Consider the following 17,878-nt stretch of genomic DNA (forward strand, 5'->3'; position numbering starts at 1 on the left):
GTATGCTGCGTATCCATAGAACGGCATTTGCCTTATGTCTGTCGGTGAGTGTTTCTCTCAGTTTGTAGTTTATTTCCGTGTAAAAAATTTGTGTTATGCCGGTTTGGGTGTTTGTTTGGAAATCTCATGGAAGCAGCTGTATGTTTGTGTTAGACCTTCATGCTTGGACTTTAAACTGTAGTGCATAACTTTTAAATATAAACTAAACATCTACTGAATTGAAACCATTGTCAAATTACATATCAACAAGCCTCTCTTTGAATCTCTCAGTGTAGTGGTGTTAAGACCTGCCTTCCCCAAACATTCCCTCAGTCTGGTCAAGCAATACTATCAGTATTGCTTGACAGAGCCCAATTTCAGATAAGATTCAAATAATGTAACATTGTTTCTGGGAAGCACAAGTTTTCAAAAATACTACCCCTATTCTAGTAATACAAAGCTAAATGCAAATTGGTGAAGTATTCCTTTAAGGTATTGATATAATATTCATAAGACTTTTATATAACTTCAAGTTGTGTAGTTCCCAACACAAAAAAAGTTTGACTGAAAAATGGCAAAAGCAGACTTGCATATTCGTGGCATCAGTAGATTTTACTGAAACTTTTGACAGGTCTTTCTTTTAGCACTGAGGTTAAAGATTGCAATCAACTAAATACAGCTAACTGAATGTCCAACAACAGTAAACATAATGATGCTAAGCTGTAATATACTGTGGCACAAAGTTCAACATTTCATGATCTGCTATGTCCAAATAAGTGAAAGAAAGCTTCACGTATTAGAGTGGATTTTTACATAACAATAACAAAAAAGACAGAGAGGGGGATCATCAGTCTCTTTTTGTTATTTTGAGAGGTCTAAAAAAGAAAATGAGTTGGACTGCCACAGAATGGCATACAAGGGTCAGACGATACAATCTCTATGATTACCATAATTACAAGTACTTTATCTACATCTTTAAAAGTCATTACATTTTCAACAAAAAAAATGAGATGAATGAGATCAAATAAGTAAAAAAAAAAAAAAAAAACATTTACCAATGTCTTTGGTATTGAATGTAACTCAGGGGCAGAGCTGTGAGTTTGATAGCTGTCATTGCAAAAGTACAGCTGATCGTACAGAAAAGCACAGGCAATATAATGACCCTCCCGGTACCACTTTATAATAACTAATCTTTTATAAGAGGCTTATACTCTATGTTGTCGAAGGTTGTACTGAAATTCCATTCATTAAATGCTTTATCTCTGACTTATTATGGGGTAAAGGAAAATCTTTTGGACCACCAGAATCTGTTTGGCTGGTATTTATTGCCCTGCAATAGGATACCAGTTTGACAATGATCTTACAGAACATATCTGCACAGAATCTGGTCCACTGCCCATTTCCCAACAACAAGGTATGTCCAGTAAAAGCTGCAAACGCTTCCATTATTAACATTTATAAGCAAGTCTCTTGCTTGAGTGTTCATAACCTGACAACATCAAAATCGAATGGAAATCATTTCTGTAGTTTGCAAAAAAATGTGTTAATGATAACCAATAATCTACCAATAACTTATGGTGGGAAAACAGTTTTTTTTTAAGAAATCATATCAATAAAGTCTCAACACTTAAAACTGCTGTTGTTTCCACAACATACACAAGGAGAGTTGACTTAGGGACGGGGAGATCTATCCCTGCAGGGTTCTCCCTCTTTGCTGACGATCTTTCTGCCGGTAGTGGAAGAGGCTGGTGGTGTCAAGCTCACCAGCATAGTGAACAGCCTCTGCAAACAGCTTCACCACCTAATACACAAATAATCAAAAACATCACGCTAAAGCTCATCAGGTTTTGAAGTGAGAGTGTGTGAATGAAAGTAAACAAAATGCTGCAGTGTGACATTTACAGACCTGGTAATCTGTGATGAGGGCAACGCCGTGGTCAACAGCCATCCTGCGGATGAGGAAGTTATCCTTCACGTGGCGAGTGTTGTTATTGGGCAAGTTGACTACCAGGTCAATATGACCCTTGTTGATCAGTCTATCAAAACAAGCAGAAAACATGATAGAAATAAAAACCACAGTGATACTCAAGACACCTGGTGCAGAGAGAAAATTATCTTAAATTGATGCAGATATACAGTATTACTCTGTATGTCTATACTGTTCTGTAATATACTACGTAATGGTACGTCTGTCCCCTTTTTGGCTGACTGAGTAGTTGGTTCCATTTATTTAAATAGTCACAAAAGGTACATGTTTAGAATTACACATCTTTAATGAAGTGAAAAAACGTTCAAGTTTTTTGTTTATTAGTGGTGATTATTTTCTGTGTCGGGGAGCTGACAGAATAAAAGACAACTGTGAACGTAATATTACAATAGTGGCTGTGTTTGAATTCATTAAGTTTGCCTCTTTTATACAACACTTGTCGCAACTCTGTTTCCCTCGCTCTCTCACACATGAGCACACACACACACACACACGCACACGCGCACGCACACACACAAGCCTTGACTTGTGAAAAGCCTTTTTGATTTGAAGGCCTTTGACAGACAGCATTGAATTAGGGGCGAATTCTCTTAGAAAATATGGAGGCCAGACAAGAGTGATGACAAAGGTCATGTTCTTCTTTATAAGTGGTTGGCCTCTATGCCACCTTGCACAGCTGATGCCATCTTGTGCGTGTGTGAGTTGTTTTGCTCTAGACCCCATTAAATTCCCTTTACATCCTCCTTGTCACTCGCTCACGTCCAAACATATGGCCCAGATGGCCTCGGCGTGGGATAATCATGACTCGTTTGTGGAATAATTACCTAAGAATTTCAGCCACCGTCAGCATTCTATAATTATTCTGTGCCGCTCGAGCCACTGAATATGTCGCGTCCTTGTTTGCATGCAGGTTTCACTTTAAAAATAACCACGAGGAAAAAAGCGGTCACCTTCGCTTTAAGTGCAGTTACGTAAAATGTCACAACTCGAAGAAGCCTTTGGATGAGAGGGGGAAATGTCTTCAACTTAGCGCGAGCAAGTCCAGTTGCCTACAGCCAAGTCTACTGAAGATGACTGAGAGAGAACCTATACAGACAATTAATTAAAATTGGGAAATGAAGACCAAGAGCTGTTTTTTTATGGATATTTCAAAATTAGACTTGGCATCACTCTGACATAAGACTTTCCTCATCCTCCCATTCAAGCCCGAGTCTGGTTCACGTAATCACTGTGGACTTCAGAGTCTGCTCCGTCGTCTTTGATGTTGGCAGCATTTAATGGTGGTAATGAAGGAGGCTATGTCCTTAGATCTTACGCTGTTTAATTATTCCAAATTTGGATTTAATGAATAGTACCGTAGTTTACATATCACTTAAGCACTGCCCTTATATGATAAAAAGTTGTACCCCCAAAATGTTGCTGCGGTTACACATTATCTCATTTTGTTTGTCAAATGTCCGCGGAAAAAATGAATAAAACGTTCATTTAAAAATGAACATTTCCCAACCTCTTGATACTGGGCAAACTGGTGTCTTCTCCCTTATCTGTCGGCCAGGCGACTGGAGTGGCAGGCACGTCGTTGGCACACAGCCATGCAGAAGTAGCTTCTGTAGCATAGAGCTAGAAAACAGAAATAACAGCAAGCAACATTACGACATAAACAAGACGGTCTCATTTGTATGCGTTTATTTTTGTAAGTTTTAAGCACTCACCTTGAAGCCTTCCTCTTTCAGTTGGTGTGCTGTGGCCAGGAAATTAGGTCGGAACGAATGCTAGACGAGAGGCAGAAATATAACAAAATTAAACAAGATATAAATACCAGAAGATAAATTGCACTGATGGCGGATGTTGTTCATACACAAGTTTTAAATTCATTAGGTATCATTGAGGACTGAAAGCTTCCTCCGGATCTGCCCTCGTCTTTTGATCCTTCTTCCTGCTGCAAATTCATGGTGCTTGAGAATGATCATAATTAAGACAGTAGCTGTGCAGCTATATTTTACATTTAGTTTTACATTCGTTTTTTTTTTTAGGAGTTGAATTATTTATTGATATAAAAACATAAGCGAGAGATATAAACTGAGATTTAAATGATATTATCGTTAAGAAAACAAGACAACGGGCACAAAACAATATGAAAAAATGAGTGTTATCGTCATGGTAATAACACTCCTGAAGAATTCTAACACTGTATAAATATCACGTTTATATATCTCACAGCTTATCACAGGGCTTCTATAAATACTACATCTAATATTAACAATATGAGCACAAACATTGCATTACATACAGTCATTCTTGACATTATAGGTCATTTTTTATACTTTACACTAACAGTATGAGCATCTCTATATACTCCCTGCCTGTTAAAATAGCTCACAGTTTTAGACAGACAAAGGATGACAACTATACCCACATTAGTTTGTGACATAAATACAGCTGAGCTACATTCAGTTCACTTATAACTTACAGTTTCTAGTTCTCAGTTGCTCGCAGTCTCTCAAACAACAACAACTGCTGAAGTTTGGTGAGGTAATGAACGGATTGGTGATAATCATTCAGTAAGGTTTTTATCAGGAGCTTTATTATCCACAGAAATCTCCTCCTCTGCAAACTGAACGTATCCTGTGATTAAACCCAGTAAGACACTGAATAAAACAGTTTAGCTTTAAAAAATTCAGAGTCTCTCCGTGTGCTCGGAATACTATCTGCCTTGTATGTTGCTGCTTGTCAGCCATGTTTTATAGTGTGTATGTGACCCCAGGCACTTGCCTTGAAGTGGACCTGTTCCCCAAGAGCACCAATTATCCAGCTTGTGTTGTGACTGCTTTTTTTCAGGCTGCATTAGTCAACCTCGCAGTTTGGCAACCCAGGGCGGCTGCAAGACTTAATTACTAAATTCATGTAATGTGGTGTCATTAAAATTAGAATACAGCATCCTGGCTTACATTTTGTTCTTTTCTGTAGCTGGGGATTTTTCCCGATAATTCAAAACTTCTTTTGACAAGGCATTTGGTTGATGGGGAAAACATTTTGACATACACATAGTTGTGTTTTTGTGAGATACTCCTTAACTCCTGGGACAATGTTTTCATATGAGAATCATGTTTGTTTTGAAAAGCCTTACTTTGGTCCATGTATTCGTTCAGGAATAGCATCAAATACTATTTCATTGACTCGAGAGGCATTATCCACTCTGAACTATTTGGGAGCCTATTCACATGAGAGCCGATCATCGTTTCAAGTCATGCGAAACCTGGCGGTCGAAGGACTCGAGGTCTAATTTGTTGCAAAACATGCCGAGTCGTAGCCACGCTGAGTTTTGTGAGAAATCGCAAAACTGAAACACGAAGCGTCATCACATTTGGCGTGTTGTGCGGCAGGAGGTACGCGAGGAAAGACAAACAGGAGGCAAGTAGACCTCCAGATGGCTGTAGTCTTACCTGAATCCCTATCAGGATTCCCTTCTGTGGCAGCTTGAAGCCTGTGGAGAGCATAGCTTTCAGGAAGGCTGAATAAATATTTGGTCCAAAGCAAGCTACCTGCAAGAAAACAACATGTGCAGACCCCACATGAGTAACAGTAGATGCCAACTCTCCCAAATGAAAGGGAGGATAAAAAAAAAAAAAGAGTAGTTGTATCGTTTCTGATGTACTTACTTCTCCGGTAGAGGCCATCTCACAACGAAGCACAGGGTCTGCGTCCCTCAACCGAGGCCAGGAGAACATGGGCGCCTGGTGAGGAGAGGGATGGGTGATGACAACATGGTGATGACTAGTGAACACTCCATTGATTCTTATAAAAAAAAACCTCTTGTCTGAAACTGTAAACAGCACACATCATAAACCACTTCTTACCACGGAGCAGGAAAACATACAGTTGTTAGTTAAGCTGCGGACCTATAGTTACTTAATGTATATTCAATAGATCATCTTGTATGTTTACAAGCTACTGAAATCACTCTATGGATTTACTGCCACCTACAGGTGAAATACGCCTGTGTTTGCTGAAACGGTAACAGGTGGATCAAGTGTCCGCAAGTTGAATTTGCATTTGGAAAAATGAACAACAACCAATGTGTGTTCAGTGATAAATAAAGGTTTACACAGGCTAACAAATAGAATTATTATCCTCATGCCAACAACCCTTTCTGCTTAAGCTTTAAAGGGCACATTAGAAAAATAAGAGAGGAGAAAGGTCTGCCGGTGCAGACAGACTAAAAGTGGAAATCTAAAAAGAGAGGCAGCATCTTAAACAACAAGACATCAGACGCTTTAACAGCCTGTTTAACATTGTGTCTCCATGCTGGAAAGGAGGGGAAGGTAGGTGGTCTGATATATATAAAAAAAACAAAAAAACCCGGGGTGAGTCAGAAGACAACAGTGCCTGTGGAGGAGAGAAAATAGAAAATAAAAGACTGTTGAAAGCTAGAAGAAGTGACGACAGTGAGGAAAGGGCCAAACAAATACGAAAATGAGTAAAATAAGTTCAGTGGAATGAGAATGGGTACAAAAAAAGAAGGTGAAATGAAAAGGAGAAAATGAGTATTTCATGGTGATGGCCGAAAAATTGTTTGAGCTTTAAAAGGGAGGAGGATGAGAATGTAAGAGTAACAGTGTTTCAGCCATTCTTATTTCTCCATGTAAAAACACAGAAGAGGGACAGGTGGTGTGGTGCTGGATGGCTCCTACACACACACACACACACACACTGACAGACACACATGCATAAAGGCAAGAGCCACAAGGGAGGGATTCATCCTTGAAGGGGGGGCCATCTAATCAGCTGAATGTAATGTTGGCATACTAATGCAAGAGGGGACGAGGAGGAGGGAATGCACACAGGGAACTAGCATCGCTTATCAAGGCTTTGTTCAAAGAGTTGGAGAAAGACAGCAGACGAAGTAGAGGGAGAGGAACTTGTAACGACGGAAAACCAGCGAGAGAGAACTTTTGATGTCCGGTAGGAGACAAGGAACCACAGTAAAAACAAACAAAAAAAAACATTGTCAGAGAGAAGACCATTTTTGACTCAAAGGGTGGCTCGGAGACATAAGCTTGCAGGTCTCTGAGTAAATGCAAACCCAGGAAAGTCAATTTAATAATCCACATGAAAAAAAAACATGTGGTGGGAAGACTCCTTCTCCACCACACCAACTGTAGAGCCGTCTCTTAATCATTACAACTATGAAACTGAAATGAAAGTGGAAATATAACAAGAAAAGAGGAGGGGGGGGGGTTAGAAAAATGGCTTCACCATCACCCAGGGAGAGTTAAATGCTCTGAAAATGAGAAACAAGTCACAAGCCTTCATGAGTGGAATTTTGATAAAAAACACAGTGGTGTCGTTTACATGCTGTGTCCTCCAGTTGAAATTGGTGTGTCGCTGGAACAAAACGGATGTAACCATTGCAATAGCCAAGCGTCGCAAACCTAAAACAATCTACCAGCACGCACACACACATTAAATCCCAATCCCACACTGGCTGCCCACTCCTTAAAGACATTCCAACTGTGAGGATCCACGACATGAACAATGTTATCTTAGGGCACCAGCAGAACTCCAGTTTAAAAGGCAGTGAATATAGTTGCTCAGAGTAGACTCTTTGGAGCTGGAAGTGGAATCAGTGTGAATGTCTTCTTTTATTTGCAGCTAAATTGAAATAAACCGTTGTATTTGTCCCAACACATTTTTGAATGGCAATGCACAGCACTGATATAATTCCAGATGGGTATTTTGATACAATCCATACAATAGATCTAGGAAGGGAATTAATTTGTGAAGTGTGGGTTGGAGAACACTCTGAGAAGTGTGTGACTTAATGATAGTCAATGACTGCCACGATCAGGTCCAGCAAGTTCAACAGTAATTACTGAACTAACCAACTAAAAATCCTCAAACCTCCTTACATCATGGCATGTTTGTTACAGTGACCGCTTTAAATGTTTCAGATGATGACAAGTGATTACTTATGTGAATTCCAGAGAGTGAATAAACAGTATGATGGACGTTCAGCGTAGTTACCAGGTTTTTAGTACTTCCAAAGTACTGGGTATGGGCACTTGCTGGGTGGTGTCAAAGGTTTTATTGCTACGGTTTCCTAAGGTTTACTGTGTGAACATCCATACTTCACAGAAAAATTGCAGGTACTTTAGTCCTAGTGGTATCAGCAGGTAGGGTAAAGTTAAACATCAGGTGCAAAGGACACCTAATAAAGTGGGATGAGTGGCAATCTGAGCGGTCTTCTGCTGCTGTAGCCCATCTTCTTCAAGGATCAAAGTGTGAAGTATTCAGAAGTGGTCTCGGCTGTAACAAGTGGTTATTTGAGATACTGCTGCCGTTCTATGATATCAAGTCAGTCTTTTCCTTTGAGCTCTGGCATTGCTGCTGCTGCTGCTTTATACTCGGCCGTTCTCTGTAGACCCTAGATATGGTCATGCATGAAAATCACAGTATATATCTGAAGTTCCTCAAATTCTCAAACCAACCCATCTGGCACCAACAACTATGCCACATCACTTTAATCACCTTTCTCTGACGCTCATTTGAACTTGAGCTGCTACCATGTGATCATTAACCGATTGATATTTGCATCAACGCCCAGTAGAACAGGTTGAGCCGAGTGGTCAGTGAGTGTATATTCTTGTATTTTTGTTCAAACTTGGCCTCCTTACTTTATAGTGTTTGTGTGTTGATGTCTGTGATGTTTAGAGCTTGTATTTTTCTTGGGTTATTAGGCTCACAAAAACGTGTCTGTTTCAAGAGTCACCATAATGCCCTGCATGCCATGGTCAAGGGGACATAACATCTAACAGTGGGAAGCTTTTGTGAGGAGGGGGGGTTCAGTTTTTTTCCCTCCAGTCATTAAGTGTGCACTGGGGACCGACACCAAATCAGCTTCCTCCACCTCAAATGTTGTTTTCATGCTCTTCTTCCTCTTAGTGTCATAAATATGACTGCAATATTGCTCCTACGAGTTTGTATATAGAGGCAGGAATTACACAATGGGGACTTGTTAGTGAAAGGAAAACAACATGGCCTCAGACAAGGGATTGTCAGAAAAAAAAAAGAGACAGTAAGAGCAACAGTGAGTGAGTGAAGATGAGGAGGAATGAGACAGATAAATGAAGGTAGTCTCTCTGGGTGTACAATGAAAATAAAGGCTTGGGGAGGACATGTTGATGCTACATACTACATTACAAATATCACACTGTGTTTACAGTGGGAACTTTATGTTATGGCGCAGAAATATGTCCAAAAAAAAGAAAGAACTTCATTCAGCAATTGTTATGTATTGTAGCAGCGTTTCCAGCACATTCCTGCACGGCCCATATCATTAAGGGTACACGAAGCCGGTGTCATAGACTCCAAGTTAATTCCAGAAGTCTTTTAAGCCTAGCACCTGGAGTATTCAGAGCTCTGATTAATATTCTTCACCACTGTGCAGCACAGAAATTGAAAACTTTAGGCGGCAGGGAAGAGTGGGGGATTATACCTGCGTGATTGGCTCCAAACTACAGCCATTGTTACAGGAGCTCTATTGTAATTAGAGGGAGAAATTACTTTGGGAAAAATAGTTTTAGAACATCTGGCGTCACACAAACTCTCTCATACCCAATCTAAGTAAAAGTAAGCCTCCCAGCCAGTGTGTGAAAGCACCCATTACTCCCTGCCATCATGCCTAAGTACAGGGATGGAACAGTAATTGCTATCTTTGTCATGTGATCCTATGAAACCTGCAATACCAGGTCGTGCACTAGCTATTAAGAGATCATACATGAAGTGCTCTTTACATCGGAACTAATTTCCCGACTATAAATACACCTTAGTTTGTCAAAAGTTCAGAGGCATCATTACAGACTTGTAAAGAAATGAACAAGTAACTTTTATTCAACAGGTTCCAAAGTTCTTATAAAACTTATCGCATAACGTCAACCCCTAAAGTCATCACTGTGCTTTAAAGTCTGCAGTTTAATTAAGAAATACAAGGTCCTGTCTGACATACGTGTGAAATTATTTAAAACACAGTGTATATACCGCTGTCCATAGTTCCAACTTATAAGCAGTATTATTGGGTGATTGCAGTGTTATTGTCAGCTCTGACAAAAATGCCACTACGAATCTAGAAACGTCTGCTTTGGTCACAGCAGAAAGATGTTAATACAAGCTTAAAAATAAATGATTCTGCCTTTCCCATTATTTGTTGGCAGGTTTGGATCAAGTACATGCAGCTAGTGCACAAGGAACACAAACCAGGGAGGTTGGAAGCTGGAGGAAGTCATTTCACAAGAGAATAGGATAATCTTTTTAGATTATTGCCAGGTGTTACAAAAATGTGCCTTTTCCTAGAGTGAAATGTCAAAATGTCCTGACTGAAAAAGGCCTATTGGAATTATTATTATTACATCTGGGTGTATTTACAGGACAGGCAGTGCCACAGCATGCTTGTGTGTAAGCCACAAGGTGGAAAAAGTCCTCACTTCTTACTCACTTACACACATCCAAACAGCCCCCGAGCGGTTAACAGTTAATTGAGTTTTTTCTCACCTTGATGCCCACGTAGTCTACAGGAATGATGGGTCTCTCCAGCGAGGGCAGGCTCGCCTCGTCTAAAGGCTCACCCACCATCACTTTGGTTGCCACGTTGATGAAGTCCACGCCGATTGTTTTTGATACAAAAGGGAAGGAACGGGACGCCCTCAGATTACACTCGATCACCTTCACGGATACACAGACACAAACGGGAAGATTGTCAGTGCAGAAAAGACACTCCGTTTCTTACGGATTAATAAATGCGCACAAAGGCGAGTCCACATGGGTTAAGGTCACTCAAAAGACACACACGTAGTACACAGGGAAGTATTACCTACCATGACATCATTGCCTTTAACCAAAAATTGAGTGTTAAATGGTCCAGAAATTTCGAATGCTTGTGCTACTTTGCGAACAGCATTCTTCACCTGAATGCAGTGAATAAAAAAAAAAGCATTAACACTATATATGAGGTAAATGAAAATGTGTTTTTTTAAAACGAATACATACATATTCTCAAAAGAAAAGTGATATGGTTTGAGTCACAATAATACTGAAGGTGACATACCTTTTCTATAGCCCCCTGGCTGATAGTCTGAGTTGGCAACATTAGGGTAGCATCTCCTGAGTGTATGCCAGCATCCTCCACATGCTCCGTGATGGCATGGACAAGAACCTGGACAGACGTGCAGTAATCTTGTCACTTACATTATTATAATTGATACAGATCGCTGCTCAAAGTCGACTTGAAATCTTTGAAAGATTTTTCAGATTTAGATGATTTCCACACTGCACGCTTTTATACCATAAAATGGTGAACTGTGCTTGAGTGCAAAGAGTGTGCATTTGTAGACAGAGCTGGAAAGTAACAATGTAGGTGGATATGCGGAGTCCAAAGAACAACTTCCAACATTTCACCCGCAGGAAAGGAGATTTGTATCACTGAGCAACTCGCTGCAATTGTGTGTGTGTCTGTAAATGAGCTGCAGTGTCATTAGTTCGTTAAAACTGCTGCTAACCACAGCATTCATTAGCACTCTTCAGATAGAGCCTGTAATTAATACGTATTATCTCTGACTTTTCCTCGCTCACACTCACACGCACACACAGAAAGAAGCCAGCCAGTAATAATGGAGCCTGTTTGGTATTCAATGAATGGACAGCTTGTTAATGTGATACTGAAGATAAAGGAGGGGCTATATTCAGGGAAAGTAGAGAGAGAAAATCTACCATACAACTGAAACTCTCACGTTCACAGTGACACCCTTGAAATGACTCCTATAGGCCAGACAATAGAAAAACAGACAGGGCATTGAGGACAAGTACCTAGGTGGCTCCATCATTTGCTTCAAGTTTCGGGGGTTAACAGTTATACAGTTGAAGAAGTTTTCTCAGTTCACGGTTAGATACCTAACAATTGGAAAACTTCCACCTTGAAAGTCATGTCAACGCTCATCGTCTACAGCTTTGTCCTCCGCACGAGGGTCGCGGGGCTGCTGGTGCCGATCCCAGCTGACACAGGACAAAAGGCGGGGCACAATCTGGACAGGTCACCAGTCCATCACAGGGCCAACACACACAGAGACAAACAACCACTCACTCTCACACCGATGGACAATTTAGAGTGTCCTGCATGTTTTTTGGACTGTGTGAGGAACTGGAGTTCCTGGTTAAAACCCACGCACACATTGGGAGAACGTGCAAACAGTCACAAACCCAGTGTCTCTTTGCTGCAAGGCAACAGCACTAGCCACTACTCCACTGTGTGATCCTGTTTGTGAAAGTTCCCTTTAATGTAACTTTCAAACTAAATGAATGTGCAATCAAATGATCAACTTATTACTTTAGAAAGTTGCAGAAGGGACAAGAGATCATATTCAAAACCTTTTACTTCCAATATTATTATTTTTGGTTGAAGCATGGCAATCTCACATTAAAACAGTATGCCCAAAACTGCATTAAAAGCATTGAACACAAATAAAGATTTTGTGTCTTCACATTTCATCTTCTGGGCTCAAATATATCTTTAAAAAACACGAAACCTTAGCTGAAAAATAAAAGCTATTAATTAAAAATATGGTGCCAGTATATTCATAAATAGCGGTATTTCTGTCCATCTTTCTCCAATGGTTTCTGTGTTTCCATGATTTCCATCTGCTTACAAGTTCAAATTCACACCTGGCCAAAGCATTGCTGAGGACTGTGAGAAGTTGTGTCTATAAGCACAATGTGACTCATGTGAAAGAAGAGGCAGACTTACACCTTGAGAGCAGTGCAACACCTGTGAAATCTGGAAAAAGTCACTGTAACATAATTTACAATTCCCATTACAGAGAAAATGTGTGTGGTTTCTCTTTCCTTTTATGTGTTGTGTTAGCAGTTGGCAATTCACATTTCCGATATGTTGCTGATAGAACTGTGAACATACCAGAAGGTAAAATCTGCTTTGTTTTTTTTTTTTTTTTTTTTAAAAAAGCACCCCCGGAGTGTTGCATTTTTCTGTCTACTCCACTTGCTCCGGATACAACATTACCTTAGGTAGTACTAATACAATGTGGTATGTTTATACTATAAAACACTCATGTGAGCTAAGCCATGGCTAGTGTGTTGCTCAGAACCCAAAGGAAGTGCAATGTAAAGTTGTCAGCGAGTACCACCAGACACATTAAATGTATTTATGGATCGTTTTTGCAGGAACATCATCATGAGTCTGGTTGCCAAAGTAATGGGCTGGTTATATCAGGAAGTACTATATGTAACTGATAAAAGCTTGTATAAGTGGACAGAATGCATCAGTAGTGTCTCACTTTGCCAGCCTTGGCTACAGCATCCACCTCGACCTCCCTGGCACCACAGATGAATTTAGTGATGACCACTGGATGTTCCTGGAGGAAAGAAAGCATCAGATTATAATCAGTCTGCAAGATTTGATTAATTATGTTGGTATATTGGTTTGCTTTTCGCAGAAACATTTAGAATTTTCCACATCCCGCAGGTCACATTATTATTTATTTAGAGTTCTGGTTCTGGTGAAGAGGTGTTCAAAATTATATATTTTTTCTCTCTAAATGTTCCATTTTGTTCTCCAGCTGTATGTCAGAGTTTTGCAAGAGTTTTTTCTTGCTGAAAGCATCATGATGAAAGCAGCAAGAGAAGAAAGGGGCACAGTGAACTTGTGGTTCAAATAGATAAACAATGGGCTAAAGCTACGGTACAAACTCTGTAAAGCTGAGAGGAGCTGCAGAGCTGTGTACTCATTCTCTGTAGTTTCATTTGAACAAGCGACCCTTTTCAAATTAGGTTCACAATTTCATTTAAATTTGAGGGTCAACAGAGTGATCAAAAGAAGGTTTTAGACTTCTCTTAGATGCATGTTGTTGGTGTGATCTGGGAACAAACTGTGTATAAACCTTCCATAATTGATCATAATTGAAACATAATTGTTTAAGGGGGTTGTTTAAGATTAAGTCACAGGGCAGAAATATTCACAAACGGGTGAAATGCCCGTCCAACAAATGTTTGTTGTACGGTTGCTCTTAGACAACTTTCTTTCATACATTACATCACTTTTATTTCATCCCTAGATAAATGATTGCTCACAACTGACATCGTCATTAGTACAATCAGTTTTGTATTGATTCTTTGACTGTTGGATTATTTTTCATGTGTCTAGAAATGTCTCCAGGTGACTACAGACTCTGTGGGTCAACAGTTAAACATATATTAGGTCCTCCTCTGATGGATTCGAGTTTGTATTCCACATTATCAAACTCAATTTATCACTCATTTACTGCATGTAATAAAATATAATTTTTAAAAGAATTTGAGTGATTTGTCAATTTTTTTTTTTTATCACCCAGGATTCTAACCCTGCAAGACTATATTTTACACATTATTATTTAGCCTAAACCACCATTAATAGTCATTTTCGGTGCACTAAATGTGTGATACTGTATATGCTTCTACTCCCAGATAGAGGCTCTTGGGGTGACCAGTTGTCCCCAAGCGACCTGGGTGTTCAGAGAGAAAGAGTAGGGCACGCAACAGACATAGCAGCTGCTATTAGCAGTTAACTGAAAGCAGAGGGAGAACACAACATGAAATAGAGAGTCAGGCTGTGTGTGTGTGCGTGATTTAAAGAAAGAAAACCCTTTGTCGGTAGATGCTAATTTGAATTCAAGACACTGAAAAAATGAAGGGCCATGATGAGACCTTTGAAGGGAGTGTTCTGACAATATGTATCTCTCATTTGCAGGCATGTTAACACTGAACTCACCTGGGACACCTGAGTGGCCTCCTCCAAGAAACGTTTCATCTCCTCTTCCCCGTGCACGACGTTCATCGCTGAACCACTGGTGAGATGCGAGGGGGAGAGGGAGAGAGTGAGAGGGAGAGAAAAGAGAAGGCCATGGGGAGAGGAAGAGAGGCAGGCAAACAGGAGAACATACAAGCTTCTAATGATTGTTCAAAAACACTCATTATCTCTCTGTTGCATCACTATTACCATCGAGAACACAGTCTGGAAACAGTCAAAATAAGGCATGAGAGAGAAAGACAGAAAACGAGAGAGGGGGGAGAGCAGTTATTTAGGTCGAAAAGCACTGCGGGCTCTTGAAAACAAGTTCAGAACTTTGTCATTAAAAAACAACAGATTAAGGCTGTTTTCTTTTTTTCCTCTGGTTTGAAAACGAGAGGTTGAGAGAAACAGGACAGAGGGGTCACAGGCTCGGATCAGAGGTTTATTCCTTTGCTGTCTGTGGCTCAGAGGCAGAAATGTGTCCAACCTCCAACTACATGCTGATCCTTTATTTAAGTACTAGAATTAAAAGATGCATATTTATTTAGAGGCGGGCACATCCTCGACTCTCACTGCCCTTATCATTTTAAAGAAAATAATTAAAATGAAAACGTTTATACTTAATCCAGTGCGAGAATGTGAAAATAAATTTTTCTCTCCATCACTCCATATTCAGTTAATGAGGGAAGGGGATATAGCCATCTTAAACCAGACCACAACAGCTCAAATACTTGTTCTTAAATTATTATATATATAATAATATATACGTATATTAGAAAATAAAACAGACGTGAAATTAGAAAAATCAAGACCGACAATGATTGAACTATAAAACATATTTTAAGTCAGTTTGTCCCATATTCAATATATCTAACAATTATACTATACCGATTGGGTCAAAATAAACTCACTAAAATGTTTGCATGGAAATTACTATTTTAGTCTATTTATCATATCTGACTGGACACAGCTCTCACACAGATGTGGTTTTTCAAAGACAGAAACTCCTCGGAACTACCGTGCATTTGCATTTCATTCTGTCACGCCAACACTGGCTTTTGCAGCAACTGGTAGACTGTTTTTATTTGGCCTGATAATTTGTGAGTCATTTCAACTGTGCAGAGTTTGAAACCTGTCTAATTGTTTGTACACAGCAGTGTTTTGTTGTTGCAGCAGCAGCTCTTAAGCCAAATGCTTCATAACCAAATGATATAAGAGACCTTTGTATGCAAATGTGGAGCTATAGCATGAATTTATTTATGATTATTATGATAAGTGTGTGATGATAGGTGTGTGTGTGTGTGTTTGTTAGGACCAGTAGTCTTCGTGGAGACTAAAACCTGGTTCTGAGAGCTTAAATTCTGAGGAAATGGTTAAGCTTAGGGTAAATATGTAAATTGTGGTCAATAACAAAGAAAATCTTTGAATGTGTGGCTTTGCACATTATGCACGATGCTGGGAATAACATTCAAAAACCATTATCAAGTGTGTCCAAGGTGGAGAGTAAAGATGCTTTAGAAATGGGAAGTGATTAAATGAGGAGGAGAGGGTTCAACAGTATTTAGCGGAAGTTAGTGTCAACAGAAGAAAAGAAGTTGTGTTTATAACCTCCACATCACTTACAGAATGATTATAGCCACTTTGACTGGGAATGCGTAAATGCTGTTTAATTACTTTGTTACTTGCTAAGTTTTGAATGTGACCCACAGAAAGATTCCATTTTGAGCAACATCATTATTTTGCATGAAAAATCATAAAAAAAACCTTCATTTTACATTTAGTTTATTGCTAAATAAAGGGTCTCATCATGACATCTGCTGGACAGAAGTGTCACTGCATGACTGAAGAAGCACTCGGATGGGTTAATTAATCATCATAACTAAAACTGTGTTTTACACAGTTTTTGAATACGCTATTAAAATATCTTCTTGCACACTGCACTGTTCGCTTCCCTGTGTTCTGTGCTGTTCAGATAACACTGCAGCCGATAAAAACAGGAAATATACACAAGATAAAGAACAAAGTTATTTATGTACTGTATATAAACTGCATTTCAAATAAAGGAAACTATACAATAACACATACATATTCCATTAAAAATCCCTTAAATAAAAGATCATCCAGCGCCCACCCCAGCCTTATATGCCACTGTTGATATTAAGAAGCCACCTACGTGATAATATTTACTGCAAATTGCTGTAAGGGGTTAGTTTTACAATGTTCAGTTTGTTGGCTGACACTCACCTGAGTACATAGGAGGGGCGGAGTAAACAGGGATAGCCCACCTGGTCGGCGAACGTAAAGGCATCTTCCTGTGAAAGGCACAATGAAAGATAACTGAATGACAATCATAGTACTTTATGATGAATAAGTCAAAAGGTTGAGGGTTTTCTTTGGAACGCCATAATCTATCCAGGGTACAAATTGTTGGGATGACATTAAGCCAATTTGTGTATCTCATTTGTTGCTACCAGGAACAGTAGATATGTACATTTAACTGCCCAAACACACAGTGAGGTATAAATCATAATTTCATTGCATGAAAACACTGTAGTAATTGCAACACACACAGAAACGACAATAAATCTGTAACTCGGAATTAGGGCTCAAAATTGTTGTAGTAATCCTTGACATATAACAAATTCTATTTATGTTCACAGTTCAACCGCACATAATTTAAAAGACTTCAAAAATGAAAGGTGCTCTTTGCCATATCAGCCAAAACAGAAGAAATCAAATGAAAAGAGTAAAAGAAAGAACACAGAACACAAGTGCTCTCATAGTCACCGAGTACGGCTTTAGTTTATCTCCCCATTGAGTTTGTTTGCATCACGAAGGAAACGTTGTGGAAAGAATCAAGCAGTAGTATGTCCTTTTCTTCCTCATCATCATTCTAGTTCCCCCCCCCACATCATTAACTACTGTTCACTTGCCAGAAGTGGAGTACCAACAAACAAACAAACAAACAAACAAACACACATACACACAAGAGGCTTCCCCACGGTTCTTCTGAGTTATTCTGGCCCAATAAAAACAAACAGTTTCGTCAAGATCGGCAGGGAAATGGAAGATGTAGTAGACTG

General features: G+C 39.5%; 1 protein-coding gene across 1 annotated transcript in view; it reads right to left on the reverse strand.

The window, feature by feature from the left end:
* Nucleotides 1-572: 572 nt before the first annotated feature.
* The window catches only part of cps1 (carbamoyl-phosphate synthase 1, mitochondrial), a 40,779-nt gene continuing 23,473 nt past the window's right edge, over nt 573-17,878 (reverse strand). Inside the window, exons 27-38 of the mRNA XM_058622827.1 lie at nt 17,040-17,107; nt 14,775-14,850; nt 13,306-13,383; nt 11,067-11,174; nt 10,837-10,926; nt 10,514-10,684; nt 5,626-5,700; nt 5,410-5,508; nt 3,679-3,738; nt 3,474-3,586; nt 1,886-2,015; nt 573-1,780 (exon numbers count right to left, since the gene is read on the reverse strand). Of these exons, the coding sequence (XP_058478810.1) occupies nt 1,667-1,780; nt 1,886-2,015; nt 3,474-3,586; nt 3,679-3,738; nt 5,410-5,508; nt 5,626-5,700; nt 10,514-10,684; nt 10,837-10,926; nt 11,067-11,174; nt 13,306-13,383; nt 14,775-14,850; nt 17,040-17,107 (1,182 nt within the window). The 3' untranslated portion in view covers nt 573-1,666. The remainder of the gene's footprint in view (nt 1,781-1,885; nt 2,016-3,473; nt 3,587-3,678; nt 3,739-5,409; nt 5,509-5,625; nt 5,701-10,513; nt 10,685-10,836; nt 10,927-11,066; nt 11,175-13,305; nt 13,384-14,774; nt 14,851-17,039; nt 17,108-17,878) is intronic.

This window comes from Solea solea, chromosome 2 (assembly GCF_958295425.1).
Source record: "Solea solea chromosome 2, fSolSol10.1, whole genome shotgun sequence".
In the NCBI taxonomy this organism is placed as follows: domain Eukaryota; kingdom Metazoa; phylum Chordata; class Actinopteri; order Pleuronectiformes; family Soleidae; genus Solea; species Solea solea.